General features: G+C 39.6%; 6 protein-coding genes across 6 annotated transcripts; 3 read left to right on the top strand and 3 right to left on the bottom strand.

The window, feature by feature from the left end:
* Positions 1-303: 303 nt before the first annotated feature.
* Positions 304-2567, top strand: L201_000311 (uncharacterized protein; the record flags this gene model as incomplete). Its single annotated transcript, XM_066216114.1, has 7 exons — positions 304-495; positions 603-872; positions 944-1023; positions 1082-1161; positions 1227-1528; positions 1587-1856; positions 1953-2567. 7 exons carry the CDS (start codon positions 304-306, stop codon positions 2565-2567), a joined length of 1809 nt encoding a protein of 602 aa, XP_066072211.1.
* A 178-nt stretch (positions 2568-2745) lies between these two features.
* On the bottom strand, positions 2746-4429 carry L201_000310 (uncharacterized protein; the record flags this gene model as incomplete). The annotated part of the gene is made up of 7 exons (XM_066216113.1): positions 2746-2879; positions 2941-3013; positions 3084-3432; positions 3494-3531; positions 3589-3732; positions 3820-4280; positions 4339-4429. The coding sequence occupies 7 exons, from the start codon at positions 4427-4429 to the stop codon at positions 2746-2748; spliced, it is 1290 nt and encodes a 429-aa protein (XP_066072210.1).
* A 422-nt stretch (positions 4430-4851) lies between these two features.
* On the top strand, positions 4852-6916 carry L201_000309 (uncharacterized protein; the record flags this gene model as incomplete). Its single annotated transcript, XM_066216112.1, has 6 exons — positions 4852-5645; positions 5718-6017; positions 6091-6219; positions 6279-6439; positions 6500-6812; positions 6880-6916. 6 exons carry the CDS (start codon positions 4852-4854, stop codon positions 6914-6916), a joined length of 1734 nt encoding a protein of 577 aa, XP_066072209.1.
* A 680-nt stretch (positions 6917-7596) lies between these two features.
* L201_000308 (uncharacterized protein) lies at positions 7597-8040 on the top strand (the record flags this gene model as incomplete). The annotated part of the gene is made up of 1 exon (XM_066216111.1): positions 7597-8040. The coding sequence occupies one exon, from the start codon at positions 7597-7599 to the stop codon at positions 8038-8040; it is 444 nt and encodes a 147-aa protein (XP_066072208.1).
* Positions 8041-8335: 295 nt separating this feature from the next.
* Positions 8336-10057, bottom strand: L201_000307 (uncharacterized protein; the record flags this gene model as incomplete). Its single annotated transcript, XM_066216110.1, has 6 exons — positions 8336-8538; positions 8610-8868; positions 8960-9212; positions 9290-9569; positions 9626-9696; positions 9747-10057. The coding sequence occupies 6 exons, from the start codon at positions 10055-10057 to the stop codon at positions 8336-8338; spliced, it is 1377 nt and encodes a 458-aa protein (XP_066072207.1).
* A 511-nt stretch (positions 10058-10568) lies between these two features.
* L201_000306 (uncharacterized protein) lies at positions 10569-15924 on the bottom strand (the record flags this gene model as incomplete). The annotated part of the gene is made up of 13 exons (XM_066216109.1): positions 10569-10605; positions 10667-10708; positions 10767-11055; positions 11117-11184; positions 11243-11401; positions 11454-11619; positions 11678-11754; positions 11813-12370; positions 12419-12561; positions 12611-12950; positions 13000-14300; positions 14350-15438; positions 15487-15924. 13 exons carry the CDS (start codon positions 15922-15924, stop codon positions 10569-10571), a joined length of 4707 nt encoding a protein of 1568 aa, XP_066072206.1.
* Positions 15925-17295: the final 1371 nt, after the last annotated feature.

The raw sequence follows: 17295 nt of genomic DNA, 5'->3' as shown, positions 1-17295 counted from the left end.
AAAGTCGGTCTTGATCAAGAATATAACCTCAGATTTGTTGACAAATATTTCGTTGAGACAAAGATTTAATCTAAACTACGAGAAAGGCCTTACTAACGATCAGTGATAAGTAGCACACGATCATCTTCAATTTACATATACTTAAATCCAGAGCTCTCACTTTCTTCGCCAACTTTTAGGAATTGCAGTACAAGGACTCTTTACCTTTCTATCCTCGCCACCACGTCTTCTCTCAATCGCGCTTTCAGCGCCTTTCCTTCTTTTGTCAAATCGTTCACTTCGAAACTCGCGATATCTCCCAAAATGACCATTGAACCTATGACTCAAGGCTCATCTTCAGCGTCTACTTCAGCAGCTCAAGAGGAAGTTTTCCATCAATATACGATAAATCAAGATAATGTACCTGTACATAACAAACTAGGTGGATATGAATTTTATAAATCCATAGGTAGTCCTAAATATGTTGTTGCCCCTATGGTAGATCAAAGTGAATTGGTAAGTTTCTAAAGCTCTGATTTTATTGCATTCATATAGAGAAGAGCTGGGTGTCAGCGTTGAAAACCTCAGTCTCACTCAAAAAGCTAATTTCGATGGCACCATAGGCATGGCGATTACTTTCAAAATCCCCTTTACCACCATCAATGGCAGGACCCAGTACGACAATAAGCACTCCAACAGGAAAATCCATCATTCGTTATCCTGGTGGTACACATGTATCTTATACACCAATGATACATGCTAAAGTATTTTTGGAAGCAAAACCTGGTAATGATAAAAGGGGTGATGGGCAATTCAACTTGACATATGATGAAGAAGGTGGAGAAGGTACTGTAGCTGGAATTGAAGGTGGTGATCGACCTGTCATTGCACAGGTGAGTTTAATGTTTATGACAATTGCAATAAAAATGGAATGAATTGAAGGCTTATATGTATATGTCAACAGTTCTGTGCAAACGACCCAGAAATATTGCTTGCTGCTGCGAAGAAGTTAGAACATAGAGTAGATGCCGTCGATATCAATTTGTGAGCCGCAAGTTCTACAATTTTGTACTCTAATCCTCAACTTACCGTGTTATACTAGTGGTTGTCCACAAGGTATAGCTCGAAGAGGTCATTACGGTTCCTTCTTACAGGACGAATGGGATCTGGTTTATAAATTAAGTGAGTTTCGTCCTCGCCTTAGAACAAGAGGGTAGTGGCTGATCAACCCTGTTGTGTGTTTCTAGTCAACACGTTACACATGAATTTGAAAGTCCCTGTTACAGCGAAATTTCGAATTTTCCCTTCAGTTGAAAAAACCATAGCGTATGCAAAAATGATTGAAGCTGCTGGTGCACAAATAATGACTTGTCATGGTAGAACAAGAGAAATGAAAGGTCAATTCACAGGTCTAGCAGATTGGGAAATGATTAAAAAAGTAAAAGAATCTGTTAGTGTACCTGTTTTCGCAAATGGTAATATCCTATATTATGAAGATGTAGAAAGGTGTCTAGAAGTTACTGGTTGTGATGGTGTAATGACTGCTGAGGTGAGTAAAACTTTCTACTATGAACTGCCTGATACTAATGTTGGACGACCATGATCAGGGAAACTTATCGAATCCAGCTATATTTTTACCGCCTACTCATCCACATTTCCACCCACCTATGACAGTCCTAGCAAATAGATATTTAGATATAGTTGAAGCGTTAAAATCACCAACTTCGTCCTCAGCTGTGAAAGCTCACATGTTCAGGTTGTTGAAGCCTGTACTAGATACCAACGAAGAATTTAGGGTCAAAATCGCGCAAACGCCGGTGAAGGAGGGGATGGTTGAGTTGAGGGCACTAATTAAGGAGATTGAAGATGTTTGTGAGGTGAGTCTTACGGACTCTCATAATAAGTGATATTGTGCGATGTCTCAACAAGGTAACCTCAATCTTCGATGCTGATGTATAACTCTTGTCCTTTAGCCTGTGATGAAAGAAGCTGGACTTTCTTTCAAACCCGCACCTATAGATCCTAATACAGGATATAGGCCTCTACCTCTATTCTGTGCACAACCACAAATACGTGCTAAACCGGTATCGACTGAAATTGGAGGTACAGAAGAATTTGTCACGCGACCAAGTTCACCTTCTTCTTCTGGGTTGGCAATAAATGAAACACCTTCAAATCCAATAGCACCAGCATCATCTATAGCAGGAACAGTGTTATTTTCAAGATCAGCAAGACATGAAATTAAAAATAATGAAAGATGTATAGATGAAACTTGTACAGGAGTAGCAGCAACAAGATGTCCAACTAGAGCATGTATAATACATTGTAGAATAACAAGAGCGATCGAAAATGGTTTAACAGAAGATGAAGCTAAAGATGAATTTCAAAAAAATGGTTTAGTCGGAATAGGATGTGATGCACATGAGGAAAAGGAAAAACTGAGGAAAGAAAGATTGAATAGGAAAAGGAAGAACAAATCTGATGCTAAAGAAAGAGCAAAGCAGAGGAAAAGGGATGATAAATTGAATGCGAAAAAGCAGAGCGAGGATGAAAGTGAGGGAGAAATCAGCAAGCGACCACCGTCATAGTAGCTGCTTGATTTCAAATCTATCGTGGATTAGTTATAATCATAGATTGGGTATAATTATAAGTGAAATTATTCCCTACACTTAACATGTTGTTATTTTTTACATATTCATACTATGCATTATTGTCATCACCGTATCGATATCTCGCTTAGCTATCATTAAACCCAAATTTTCATGATCAATCGACTTTCCATCTAGTCACGCTTTCGGTGTCTTCCCCCTCTGCATCCAACAATAACTCCAAACTCCACACTGAGAGGAACAAAGCTATATTTATCCATCTCCACCATGTTTGGGATCCTCCATCGAGCACTGATGTGAGCAGTGTCAGATTTACTGCGAGACTCACTCGATGTAAATTGAGTCAACTCACGTAATAAGTGCGTATACACAGCTATTAAGATAGCTCTTCTGTAACTAAGAACTACGGTTGTTATTCTCATATTCTAGTGACATGAAAGAGTATCAGTTGCAATCCAATTGGGTTCACATTGTCTAAAGACGGGATATACTTACAGGAGGTTCTTCATTCAAACTTTTACCATCCCAAAAACCTTCACCTTGAGATGTATTTTGATCTGATGAGCCATCATTTGACATTCCATCATCCCACCCTAAACTAGATTTTCTTATTACAGGTACTATTCTAGCTGCCATATGCAAGATTGCTACTCTATATATTAATGATAGTAATAGATGAGGTGGTAAAGTACGTGAAACAGATACGAATGAAGGGACTACTGAATGTACAGCATAAGAGAATAAAGATGATATCGACGTTGAATCTAGAGCTTTTGGTAATGATGCAGATTGTCGTAAAGGTGATGAAGGTGAAGGTAACCATCCTGTACCATATGATCTTGGCCTAAAGAGGGCATAACGTCAGCTTAATGCCAAAGTATGCTCATACGATTATCCAAACTTACTCCATAGCTGCCTCAACTCCGGATAACCAGGCAGAATACTATGCGAGAACCGATGAGCGGAATACAAATCAAAGATAGTGTCGAGCTGAACTTACAACAACATAAACAAAAACCAAACTAGTCTCCAATACGTTTGTCCTTCGCAACGTAAACCCAATCAAGGATAAAAATAGTACAGCTGTTAACGCACAACCAAGTAAGAAGGCAGGGAACGAATTTTCAGGTGACAGCGGGAAAGCCTTAGAGTTAAACAATTGATTAGTGGGACGAGACTAACTGTTGTAAACCAAAGTGAAGCTAATTTATGTCGATGATATATCACACACCTTTATGATACCAGCTAAACCAGCACAATAGACCAAAGCAGCTAAAATGAGACCGAAGAGTGATCTCCATTCTATACCACCATCATCATTTTTTTCTTCTTCATCTGCCCAACCTTTTCCAACTCTACCTAGAACTTGAACAACTAATAAAGTTGAAATACCTTCTAATAGAGTGAATAACGGACTAACCCATCTTAGGATTTGAGCATAAACAAAAGGTAAAACGTTAACCAAGTAATGTTGAAAAGGTGGTAATATACTTGAGTTAGTTGTAGCAGAAGGTGGATTCAAATACCAATATAAAGTTAATAAAACCAAAAAACTTGATATAAAAGGTGATAAAAATGATAATATTGATATTATAGGTGCAAATACTGTATTCTTAAAAGCTAATCTCAATGTAGAATATAAGAAGTGATGCAAGGTGAATAACAATGATAGCAGTAAGAATGATGGTGGACCTATATATCGGCTGTGCGTTAGCTTGGTAGCTCTATGTATCTTACCTCTCATACACACCTAACAAATTCAGAGCCATGGGTAAAGCCAATAACACTTGAGTGAAGGTTGCCATTCCTTGGGTAAAGGAGAAAAATGCTGTTATGCCCATGTTGATTTCTGTCCCCAAGATTGTTTCGTTGATACGCTCGAAGCAAAGGAGTTTTGTATCAGAGCCTGGTGACTTAGCCCTCGCTAAATCCAAGCACAATCTGAGCTATTTTTGGGGTTCTATGAGAAAGTAAAGAAGGAGATGAAATTGTTGTTTACATTTCCCCATAGTGAAACTGCATGACGCGGTTAACCTTTACCTCGAATTTCTCGGTTGCGTTATCAGTTCGGTCGACCGGAAATTGTTACCTAAATTACTAATTTAACAGATCACTCCATGCTTGACCTGTTCTCGCGTATCAAATTATCGTCAGCTATATATAACACAGAGCACACTGTTGAGCTAGAGCTCCTTGGTGCAGATACTGATTGATTAAAGACTACGACTCATCCACCTTCGCTCGCTCACCAATTATCCCCAACATGACTTCCCGGTATATCCCCCGATCGACCTTGGGTCGCCCTACCCTCACCTCTCGTATAATCCGACCAACACCTCTCAGATTCGCTTCTCGACCTTACAGTGCCTCCCAAAGCGGCACATCATCCTCATCAAGTATAAGGACTACAGCATTCTTATCTGTAGCAGTGTTGACTTCAGCTTTTCTTTTATATCAATATGAAACTGGTTCATCCGATTCCACAACCGCTTCGCCAACTAAAGGAAAGAGTTTGAATGAATTATATGGATCGAAATTCGACTTGAAAATTAGAACTGTAAGGGGAGTTCAATCATATGAATTTATGCGTAGATCAGAAGAGGAAGTAGAAAAGATCTTGACTGAAAATGAAAGTGGATCAAAAGAGGTGAATAGAAAAGGTAATCCAGTTATAAGATGGGATACAAATTGGGTAGGTTCAAATGAACCTTGTGAAGATAGATTTGCATCAAATCTTATACCTAGAAAGATTAGCGCAAGTGATAAGAATGGTATGAGTGATAATAAACCTGAAATTGAAATTGGTAAAAAAGATTTAATGTTATTTTCAATTATTGATGGTCATGCAGGTGATGCAACTTCAAGATTATTGAAAACGACTTTACATCCCACTATTTCAGTTGCTTTGGCTGGGTTACAAGCTGGTTTGATACCTCAAGAAGAGAATGGTAATACCTGGAAATATTGGTCAGAAAAGTTAAATCCCACTTCTTGGTTTTACAGTCAATCAAAAGTTGCTTGGAACACCAATAATGTGGTGAGGACTTTACAAAATGCGTAAGTTTCATTTACTCCATTCATAATGGATTTATCATGATGAAAGCTCATTGCTCCATTTCTGTCACATAGATACACTCAATTAGACGATCATATATGTCAATCGCCAATAAAACTCTTACCTACATTAAAACAACCTTCCAATCCATCAGATTATCCAACACCAATAAAAAAATTAGTAGCATTATCTCAACCAGCTGCATCGGGTGCATGTGCAATAACGACATTTGTTGATTCTGAAAATCAAGATTTATATGTAGCTTTAGCAGGAGATTGTAGGGCTGTAGCGGGTTGGCAGACTGCAGAAGGTAAATGGAGGTGTGATACGTTGACTGAAGATCAAATGGGTGAAAACCCTAGGGAGGTTGAAAGGTAAGCTCAAGGTTGGCTTTCCGTCGATGTCACTGAATTCTATGCTGATCACTCTGATTTCGAATTCTTCAAGGATGCAAAAAGAACATCCAGCATCCGAGAGAGATACGGTAATCAAAGGCGGTAGGGTTCAAGGTGGATTACAGCCAACTAGAGCATTTGGTGATGCGATATACAAGTGGACCACGGCTCAAGGGAATGCGTGGGTAATGCATTCATGTAGCGCAGTGGGAGATCATCACTAATTTACTACCTCTTTAGCATTGCCGATGCATTTAGAGAAGAAGGGGATAAGCCCCGTGCTGTCAGACCATGGAACTTGACACCACCATATGTGACTGCTAAACCAGAAGTAACGTACAGAAAGTTGACACATGAGAATGGCGAAAAACTGAAGTTCGTTATCATGGCTACAGACGGGCGTGAGTGATTTTGAAATTTTCCAATGAAACAGCGCTGATGTTTTAACTATTGTGATTTAGTATGGGACAGATTGACATCAGAAGAATCAGTTTTGTTAACAGCATCATATTTATCACATCCTCAACATAATGATATCCCTAAGATCGAATTACCTAAATTATATCCATTACAAGAACCCCTTTCTGAAAGACCGTATCCCGTACAAGAACTACCCCAACCTAAAGATGAATCATGGGCCTATGAGAATGATCAAAATGCCGCTACACACCTGATTAGAAATTCTTTAGCGGGTGCAAATAGAAAGAATAGAGCTGAATTGTTGAGTATGACAGGTAAAGTTTCAAGGTGGATGAGAGATGATGTTACTTGCACGTGAGTGGGCTATATCTGAACTTCTCAGCGAATAGAGCAGAGTCACTAATGCATTTTGGGCATCCAGTGTCATATTTTTCGATGAGCCAGACAACAAGGTGTAAGCTGTACGAGACAGCCAACGTATTGGGTGTGCTCCAGGAAAAGCAAACTATATAGTCGCCACCGAGCGCCGCTGTTCATCTAGGTTATATACGCAGATCTGGTATCATATGCATGCAGACATTCTAGCGCTACTGTAGTACTTTCTACATGCATTATGCATTAAATTACTGCATCTCGGCTATGTTTGACTGAAATCGAAGATCGTCGATCAGAAATTACCCAAAGCGGCATAAAAGTTATTGAATTTCACTCGAAACATCAACTTAAAAACCTTTTACCGGATTCAGTCAACGCCATTGAAAAGCCTGTTGTGGATAAAGCATTACACCACACTACTCTTCTTTCCACATTCCAGTAACTTTAAAAAAAATGCATAAGTTTGGTAGAGTAAAGTTTAAATTTTTCTTCTCAATTGAATGAAATGAGTAAAAAAATGGGAATGTTCAAGCGATTATGGAATGTGATACAGAGGTGTGGATATAAATATATATATAGCTATACTAACGGTCATGTTTTATTCTAAATTTCGATTCTCCAAGACTTCCCAAAATATATAAACAATCGTTCTTTGACAGGATTGATAACTAGACTCACATTCATTTTACAAAAACAACATATACGAACATATATTCGCATTCTTTACAATCAAACGCAATCATTCCTCTCAAACAATAACAAAATGTGTGATATCGCCACTTTAGTCAACACTAATACACAATTAGATTTATGTTGTTTTGAACAAGAATCATGTGCGAAATACTTATGTGACAGTCAAAATCAAGAAATCTCAAATAATTCAACTTCTTCTGGTATACAAACATATCAATGTTATTTAGATCAAATGGCTGCATCAGAAAATTATGATAAAGCTTCAAATGGTACTTGTGGTGGTAATATGGCATGTGCATTAAGAGCTTTATCTACAGAACCTTCTGTCACTGTTGATCAAAATTTATTACCTACTTCATATTCTTCCACACCATCTTCTGAAACGGGTTCAGTGTCTGCTTCATCATCATCAAAATCTTCTGGAGCACTGCCTGTTATGAATCAAGGTATGATTGGTGTTTGGGCTATAACAGTTTTGACTTTAGCTGTTTTTGGCAAAAAATTACATATATAGTTATTTCTTGGTAAGTAAGTTGTTTGGCAGACATGTCCGCTGAATTTCGCATGGTGACTAACGCTGATATTCCATTTCATAGTACGACCACCATACGTCTTGCGATATCTGACTTTCGAGCTGGCTCGATGATTGTTATATGTACATGTACACTATTCTATACCCTATAATTACCCCTTGTTCTTGTTGAACTTCATGCATGTATGTGATTGTCAAATTTCACACCAAACAAAGTGAACGAATTGATATCACTGAATCAAGTAACAATCAGATTATTTGTTGAGCTAGCAAGTGATTATGGGGAAAGAGTCTGCCTGAGTAGTTGTCCAGGTCTCCCAATAGGTTTCGATAACACTCCTTTTACACTTGTACCCATGGTATCTAAAGTCGAAGCTTTGTCGTCTTGCGTATCCCGTTTATTCAGAAAAGCTTCTATGATTTCAACTGTGGTAGGGAATATACTATATGGCGGTATTGAAAGCCCTGTCATTGATCCGACTGACCATTCGCATTCATATACGACTCGAATCAGCATCCATTGGTTGACATATAAGTGGGAAAGGACTTACCAAACCCAGGGGTGATTAGGAAAACATCAGAAAAGGAAGGATGAGTTGAGCCTGCAATATTAAAAATATATTTATGATTTTGAACAGTCTTAGAAACGTTAATCAACCTGTTGTAGTCTTCGGATAGTACGAATTCTTCTGAATTGACTGTCAATAAAGGACATTGGATACTTGAGTTCCAGGGTTCTAATCTTTCTACAGCGGGGTCTAAGGCAATGATCGAATGTGGGTTGAAATGTGGATTCGCTCCTGCTGCAATCTATGGCAGTGTCAGCTATTTCTGGATTTACTATACTATTCTGGCCCTCTCCCTGATATATATTGTGTCAGGCCAGTATATGATTACTCACCACAGCAGTTCCACCGAAACTATGTCCAGCCAAACATATTTCCCCTTCGTCAACGTCTATCTGACCCTTCCATGGATTCCAATCTAAAGTTCTACTCGCCATCAAACGACCTTTCCCATGTTCGAATTGACCTGCAGTTATTTTTCTGATTATCTCTATTGCACTTTCCATTTCAACTAGTCTGATCTTTAGCTGGTCATGTCTTAAGGTGTTATCGTCTTTCGGCTGATCACTCTCGGGACGATCTGGCCAGCTAAACAACCATGGATCAGTATAAACAGGATAAGAGCATGATTATGGGGTGGAGGTGTACAAACTGCTCTGACTTACTCTAAGTCTGTCCAACGTAGGAAATCCACATCCCTTTCTTTACCATCCTCACTTGTTATCTTTGCACTAGGACCTGTACCATCTCGATGCTCTACAGCAGCTACCACGTACCCTTTACTTGCTAATTCACCACATATATGCGTATACATTAAACGGGAACATCCTACTCCGTGAGAGAATATGATTAGAGGCCATTTTCCACCTGGAGGATTGGGTAATATTGGTGCTCGTTGGTGAGATGGGAATTTCAATCCATGAACAGCTGAGAGTGCGCCAGTATCTATATTATCCCTAGTCAGATGTTTCTGTCGTATCTGACTATTCCAAAAAACTCACAAGCAAGGGCTCTAATCAGAGAATTTTCAATCCCGGCCATCTTCAAGAATCCATTGACTGTCGGGGAGGCTCTACAATAGCGACTTAAGCATGTGTTTTATTGATCAATAAAATGACTTACCTTGGAAACCAGACAGTTCCTTTGGAGTTCGAAACATCTTGTTGACAAGGATAGAATAAACTGAATAGAACAGTATCAATTTCTATACCAGCCTGACTTGTAGTTCTCAATTTTTTGTGTTTGAAACTGCCGATAGTCTGTGGCTCTATAGGATATTCAACATCTAATACACCGACTGGGTAGTTACCTGTATAACTTGGTAATTGCCTAGAAAATAATGTACCAAACTTCGAATGCGTATAGGGATTAGATACTTTCGGTGCTGAAGGTTGAGTTCCTGGTATTTGTCTTGATGTTGTACTATCTGTCATGGTGGTGAGGTTTACTTGGCTCAATTGTCAAGTAGCTGCTGGGATCCAATGCGCCTTGCAATGGAGTAAGATGTCATGAGTGATACCTTCACAAAAGACAAATTATCAGAATAGTCGAAATTCGTGGTCACTCGCAAAAAAAACCTCAAAATCAGCATCCAAATGACGTCAAATCCGGCGCGTTAGTCACCGATTCAAGCGAGGTTGTCGACTAACAACCCATCTTTAATAAGACTCTGCAGTCATGGACACACTGATCAACGACATAGTTCCGAAGTAAGGTGCAAGAAAGGAGCGAGAGAAGCAGGCTGCAAGTGAATATTTCATCTCGCAATGCTTGTACTTGCGCGTTCGCAACAAGAAGGTGAAACATTTCAACCGTCAGATGATTGTTACGTAAACCGGTTTCGCGCTTAAATGCAGTTTCTGTTATAATTGATACATGAGGATTCTATGTAATCTATCGCATTATAGGTAATTTATATATATATGTGTATTGTATCTAACAGATCTAACTGGCTTTCTTGGAAGCTTTGGATCGGAGTTTACTGAGAGAGAAAAGATTAGTTATAATATTTGCGAGAAACTGATAGATCAACGTGAACTCACAGAAGTAAGAATACAAGTGCGTAAGAGGAAAGTACGAAAAGACTGTAAAATGTAACAGGGTCAACCTAAATTTCGTTTCAGCCTCCAAAATTAAACTTACGCTGTGATAGCAATATCTCTCCAACCATCCAGTTTTTTACCCAAATTCAAAGTTTCAAGGTATTCATAACCTTTTGAATATGGACAATATTTACATTGTGTGGTCGAATTTGGATCTTGCAAATAACCTGGATTTTGTTGTAAGTATTCTGCCATGTATGCTGAACACGTTTGACCTTGAGGTGGGGTGAAAACACCAAATTCTTGTTCAGCACATTCAACATCGACATCCCAAACGATTCTTGAGACGAGACCACCAATCAAGTAGTTGAAGGGGTTAAGGTAGTAGACTATTAGGTATAAAGGTTAGGGCAAGCTTTTTTGAGCAGATTTGTGTCGTTCTGAACTTACTCCAATATCGCCAGAAAGCGGTGATTTGTGGATAAGGTACTAAAACACCACAGAATGATACGAGGACACTAAGAAGCAGCGGAGGCGTAAGCACAACAGCTCAAATGACAGACATACTAGGCTCACCCGATAAGTAAGGGATTGACTAAAGCAGCAAATACAGCGTTTGGAGCGTAGGCAGCAACGAATTGACCGATACCAGTGTACAAGAACTCGTATAAAGTCATTTGGAGGTACACTGGACCTGCAATACTGGGTTTGAAACTAAATCCTACGACAGGATACCTATAGAAGTAGACTATCAGCAAGACTTCAGCCATAAGTTCACGCTACTTACCATGGAGCAAAATATAGTAAAGCGCAGACTAAGAGATATGGGATTTCTGCTACGATCTCACCGAAACAGAATGCTTGCCAAGAGTACAATTTGGCCTTCTTTTCTCTTGCTTCAAAGATATCTCGATTGGCAATGAATTTGGGTTGAGTTTGAGCAATCACACCGGCTGCAGAAATATGAGTCAGTATCAGATACTGCCGTCAAGTCAATAGTCGAGCACTCACGAGCAACAAAGATAAATTGGAAAATGGTGAAAATACGGTTTTGTAAATCGGCATATTTATTACCAATCATCCAGAACCTGTTGTTGCGCCAAAATTAGTATGAGACCTGACTATCCTGTGGAAGGTTCTACTCACGAGAAACCATTGAACAAAGCAGATCCGATATGTAGGGCTACTTTATTTGTGACATATTCAGTATCACGCCATAATTGAACTGAAGCTCTCTTTGTGACTAATCTTAATTGAGTTGCAGTTGTTGAAGCATATTCATATTTATCATCTTCAGCATGTTCTCGTTTTCCATTATTATCCTTTTTCAATTTTTCTAAATCTTCCATTCTTGCTTTACATTCTTCAGATTCTAACCATACTTTATTCCAATCTTTACCTTTTGATAAATCACCTGAAACAATATCGATCATTCTTTCTGCTGGATTAACATCTTTAGGTATTTTTACGTGGTTTTTGGAGAAATATTCATTCAAATCTTTGACAGCTCCAAAGTAAACCATTTTGCCTCCCTTTTTGAGTAATAAAAGTTGATCGAATTGAGCGAAGAGTTGAGCAGAAGGTTGATGAATTGTACATAATACAGATTGTCCAGCAGCAGCTAATTTTTTCAAAAATGAGACGATAAGGAAAGAACTTTGACCATCTAAACCGGAAGTAGGCTCGTCAAGGAATAACAAGGATCTGTGGGACGTATTAGCTACATTCGTTAGACGGGAGAAATTGACTTGCGGTTTGGAAACTAGTTCAACACCAATAGTTAATCTTTTTCTCTGTTCAACACCTAAACCAGCACCGGGAGTACCAATGATAGCATCTTCGATGTCGTGTAATTCAAGTAGATCAATAATGACGTCGACGTATTCGAGTTTTTCCTAGATCATTCAATTAGTATACCCATCACGTCTTATGCTTGTTACTCACTTTATCAGATAACGATCTAGGTTGTCTAAGTAAAGCGGAAAATTCTAGAGCTTCTCTAACGGTAGATTGAGGTAAATGAACATCGACTTGTTCACAATAACCAGTTGTTCTTTGGAAAGATACTGGTAATTGTTCACCGTTCATCAAAACTTCACCATGAATTGCACCTTCTGTTTTTCTAGCGGCTAAAACATCCATTAAAGTTGTTTTACCTGCACCTGATGAACCCATTAAAGCGGTAAGTGTACCTGCTTTGCAATAACCAAATACATCATCGAGTAAAGTGAGATCTTTTCCTGAATTGTGTACAGTATATGTAAGGTTCTTCCATGTGAATGTGCTATAAACGATAGTCAGTTTATTTGATTTCGACCAAGACTGAAACTCACGTATTTTCAGCAGCGACACCTTCGGGTTTATCTTTGTTTTCGCCTGATCTGTTACCTGATTTCTCAGTAGTTTGCATCTCGCCCCTACCTTGCTCTTCATCTTTAGGTGCATTACCATTTTGATTAGAAGCTCTAATGAATTTACCTCCACCACCTCGTTTGTAGAGTAAGATTGCTTGGTTGGATCCTGCTGCAGGTAATCTTTCAATAGTGATCATGGCAAGACCAAGGAAGAAGATCCATAAAGCTACAACGATACCGAAATTTCTCCAGACGTGTGATTTGTACATGTCTAAAGCGGTGTTGACCCAAGCTGTACCGTCTAAAGTTGTTGAGCCAGGTTGAGCACCGGCAATGGCACAAGCTGCTGGTCCATCTGTATAGCCTTGACCGTATGGCGCTAATTGAGGCGGTATACATTGTAATTCTACTGCAGCGAGTTGACTAGTCATCAAAGCTTCGAAGGAATAGTAGACAGGGTCGATCCATCGGATCCAAGAGAACCAAGGGTGCATTGAGGGAACGTAAATGATATAACCGGCATAAGTGACCAAAATACTGAACATCAGACCTGAAACTTTTGAGGCGTTGTTGAAAGTTCCGAATGAGTAACCAATGAATCTGAAGAAAGCGGTGGTACATAATGTAGTGATATAGGTGAATAGTAAGAACATGAAGTATAATCCTGGTTCCACCTTGAGACCACACATGAAGTAGATGATCAAGGTGAAGATGACAAGTTGGATGGCGAAGATGGGTAAATCACCAATAGTCTGAGCGACCAAAACGGCTGACGGTCGATACAACGAGAAAGCTTTGTGTTTGGCAAGGACAGCTCGGCCGGAGAACGCAGCGGTTGTTTCGGACAAACTGATCAAAGAGGGATATAAAAGGGTTAAGAAGATAGCACCACCTCGAAGGAAAAGACCACCGGTAGTATCAGAGACCATGTAGAATAAAGAACCGACTAAAAGAGCTTGAATCAAGGTGGTAGCTTGTCGCGCCCAAAGAGTCCATTGGTCACCCCATCTCATTTGGTAGTCTCGAATTAAAGCTGCTCTAACTTGAGTAATGTAATCCACCTTTTCTGATCTCTTCTTTGGTGCTAATTTGTGCTTCTCCTTTTGCAATGCATCTTGAGTTTCACGAGTTTCATGGCTTTTCTTTTCATCCGCGAGATGATCATCCAATTCTTTACGCATCTTTTTGGCGAGCTCACTATCTTGATACAGTTTTGAAAAGTCAGCAGGTGAAGTAGGTACCTTGCCTTTGTGCCCTTCTTTGATTTGTCTTTCGTTGGTCTAAAAGGGCGGATCAGCAAAAAGTCTATAGTTTTACGCCTTGACTTACCGCAGTGACGGAAGTTAAGAAATCGGCAGTATTACCACCATCGGGATGAACGAAACCAAGGTCCTCAAAGTATTTTCTAGCTTCAGATCTTGGACCGTAATATAAGACTCTTCCTTCGGCAATAACAGTGACTTTATCGAAAAGATCATAGATACCATTACCGGCTTGATACAAACTGACTACACTAGTGTTTCTTTCGATATCAGTCAAAGTTCTGATAACTTTGTTAAACTTCAAAGCGGTATCGGCATCAAGACCTCTTGTTGCGTTATCCCACATTTGAACCGATGCTTTGGTAGTAAGGACTTCAGCGATTGATACACGTTTCTTCTCACCGCCTGAAACACCTCTGACGTATTGATCACCAACTTTCGTGTCGTGGGTATGTTCTAGGCCGAAAATCTTCATTAATTCTTTTTTAGTTTTATCTTGATATTCTTGGGATGACATGGGTTCGCCACCTTGATCTTTAGGTAATCTAGCCATTGGTGAGGGTGTGTTCATTCTTAAAGCGAAATCTAAAGTTCTGCCAACTAATAAATTTGGATCGTGAATATCTTCTTCGGAATTGAAAATAACATCTGCTCTATATGGTTTTATTTCTTTATCACTTGACATATCGCCATAATAGATTTTACCATCTATACCAGCATAACCATTATGTAAACCTGCCAAAGCTTTTAAGAATGTTGTACAACCTGATCCAGGTCTACCAACAACCAACATCATCTCTCCGGGTTTTACTACACCATTGAAATCTTTAAGTAGATATCTTTGACCTTTTCTCAAACCCTCTTCACCCTTTCCAGGTGTTGAATCACCTTCTTTCCATCTCATATCGTCCCCTCGACCACTCTCACCGCCATTATCCGCACCACCTTTTTCTTCAGCTTCAACTCTTGCGGCAGCTAGCTTCGCTGCTTTCTTCTTATATTTTCTACCTGTCCATGGTGCAATGATGGCTCCAACGGTAGGTGCGTATGTGACATCGTCTGCACCACCTTCACCTCGAACGGAAAGATGATCATACGCAAGTGCTAAGGAATGGTGGGGTGTTATACCTCTTGATTCAAGTAGTTGTTGATCGGCCTAGATGACAGGCGTCAGCTCGTTCTTCAAGCGAAACAAACTACTCACCCTAAGCTGAGATCCGTAGTTCCATTCATCCTTGTCTTCCGATCCTTGAGTGGACGAGCGTTCACTTTCATCTTGATCATATCCTCTCTGTTCGTTGGAGTCCACTTGTTTGCCTTTTTCATTGGTACTATCGTCGCCTTGAGAAGAATATGATGATTCGCTATCGTTGTCCTTGGCCTCCTTCTGCTTTAATTGGCTGGATGACCCCTCTCGAGGGATCATAGTAGCATCGTCATCCACGGCATCTGAGGTTGTTCTTGAGCGACTTGAAGGAGCATCATTGTTTTGTTCTGAGTGACCTATCTCCGCACTGTAGTTATCGTTGTTGTATGAAGGGTTAGACTGTGAAGGGTAGTTTCCATATGAGTGATCATCTTGATATTGATGTTGATGTTCACCGTCAACTGAAATAGGAGGAGCCAAAGTAGGAATCGACATGGTGAAGCGATTCCTGATCAAACGAACTACCCTTTGTCCTTGATTCAGCTGTGTCAAGAGAGATTATTACGGGAAAGAATACTCATAGGAATGATTATCTATATAAATATCAAAATTATCTGACGAATGCATTCATAAAATGGTGACACCTTGCTCGGTTTTCTACGCCGAGGCTGAATAACGAAAATAAGTGTAAGCATGTAAATCAAAACCGAGGAAATGATAACAAGATACCGTAATTTTGGTAAAGATTCGATCCCAAGCTGGTAAATCGATGACCTCGATCAGGAAATATCGTCATCGACTCAGGGGTTTGATCAGCTTCTACTGATAAAATTTTTTATTCCGCATGCACCGTCGCAGGTTTTTCAAGGTTGCTTGCTGCTTGACTAAGCTTGCTGATATATGTTGTTGAAAGCCTAGTCCACGTTTACTGTCAACCTAGGTTATCGCCCTAAGCTAGATTGACAACCGATATTCCAGCAACCAGCACCTACACCAGAACCGAGTTGTAGAGTTTTTTTACGTGCCTGAATCATCTTGTCACTGGTCATGTCGCCAAGCCAATCTGATTCAACAATCTCTTTCTTGCTTATGATCATTGTATCACGATTTGTCCTATTCTCTGTTTAGCTTCTCCAGCAGCTGTACGTTCCACGTTGATTATACTGTAGCATGACTGTATGTAATTCTCTCTAAGTACCTTGATGTCCACAATCATTCGTCTGACAGAATAAGCATAACAAAAGGAATAGCTGACTCAATGGGCGCCGCTATCACCGCCGGCTATCAGCGGCGTCGGTCATTCAGCTGAGTATTTCAGGTGTTTTAGCGAGATTAGGCGGTGATGAACTCAGTGGTGATTGGAGTATTATTTATCTGATTCCACCCCGAGCTTTGTATGATTCTGACAGGTAATGTTGAACAAGAATGTGAAATTTCATACATGTATACTTCTCCTCCCACGTAAACTGATGTAGCATTATTCACCTTGACATCTGTAAATCCACGTGCGGCGAAAGAAGCCGAAACATTATCAGGTAGAGGTGGCGGAAGTAGCATGGATGAAGTGTGAGTGAAGTAAGTTAGAAAGTTAGAAAGTTAGAAATACGTTTCAGCGGGATATACGAAACATGTTTCTGGGTATTTCGTACCCATCGACTTGTGAACTGATTAGTATAAGACCTGTATAACCAGTACCACATTCGAGGTTCTGTACTCGTCTCTGAGAAGCATATTGAAAATCGAAAAATGACTCTGATTTGAGAATGAATTGTTCGAGATGTAGCTAGACGAGAAAATAAACGGTAAAGTGGTGAATAATAGCTAGTAGATATGAGAAAGTCATGAATATTAAGAGAAGGGAAAAAA

The sequence above is a fragment of the Kwoniella dendrophila genome, chromosome 1, assembly GCF_036810415.1.
Source record: "Kwoniella dendrophila CBS 6074 chromosome 1, complete sequence".
In the NCBI taxonomy this organism is placed as follows: domain Eukaryota; kingdom Fungi; phylum Basidiomycota; class Tremellomycetes; order Tremellales; family Cryptococcaceae; genus Kwoniella; species Kwoniella dendrophila.
This window is presented reverse-complemented; position numbering and strand designations above follow the sequence as displayed.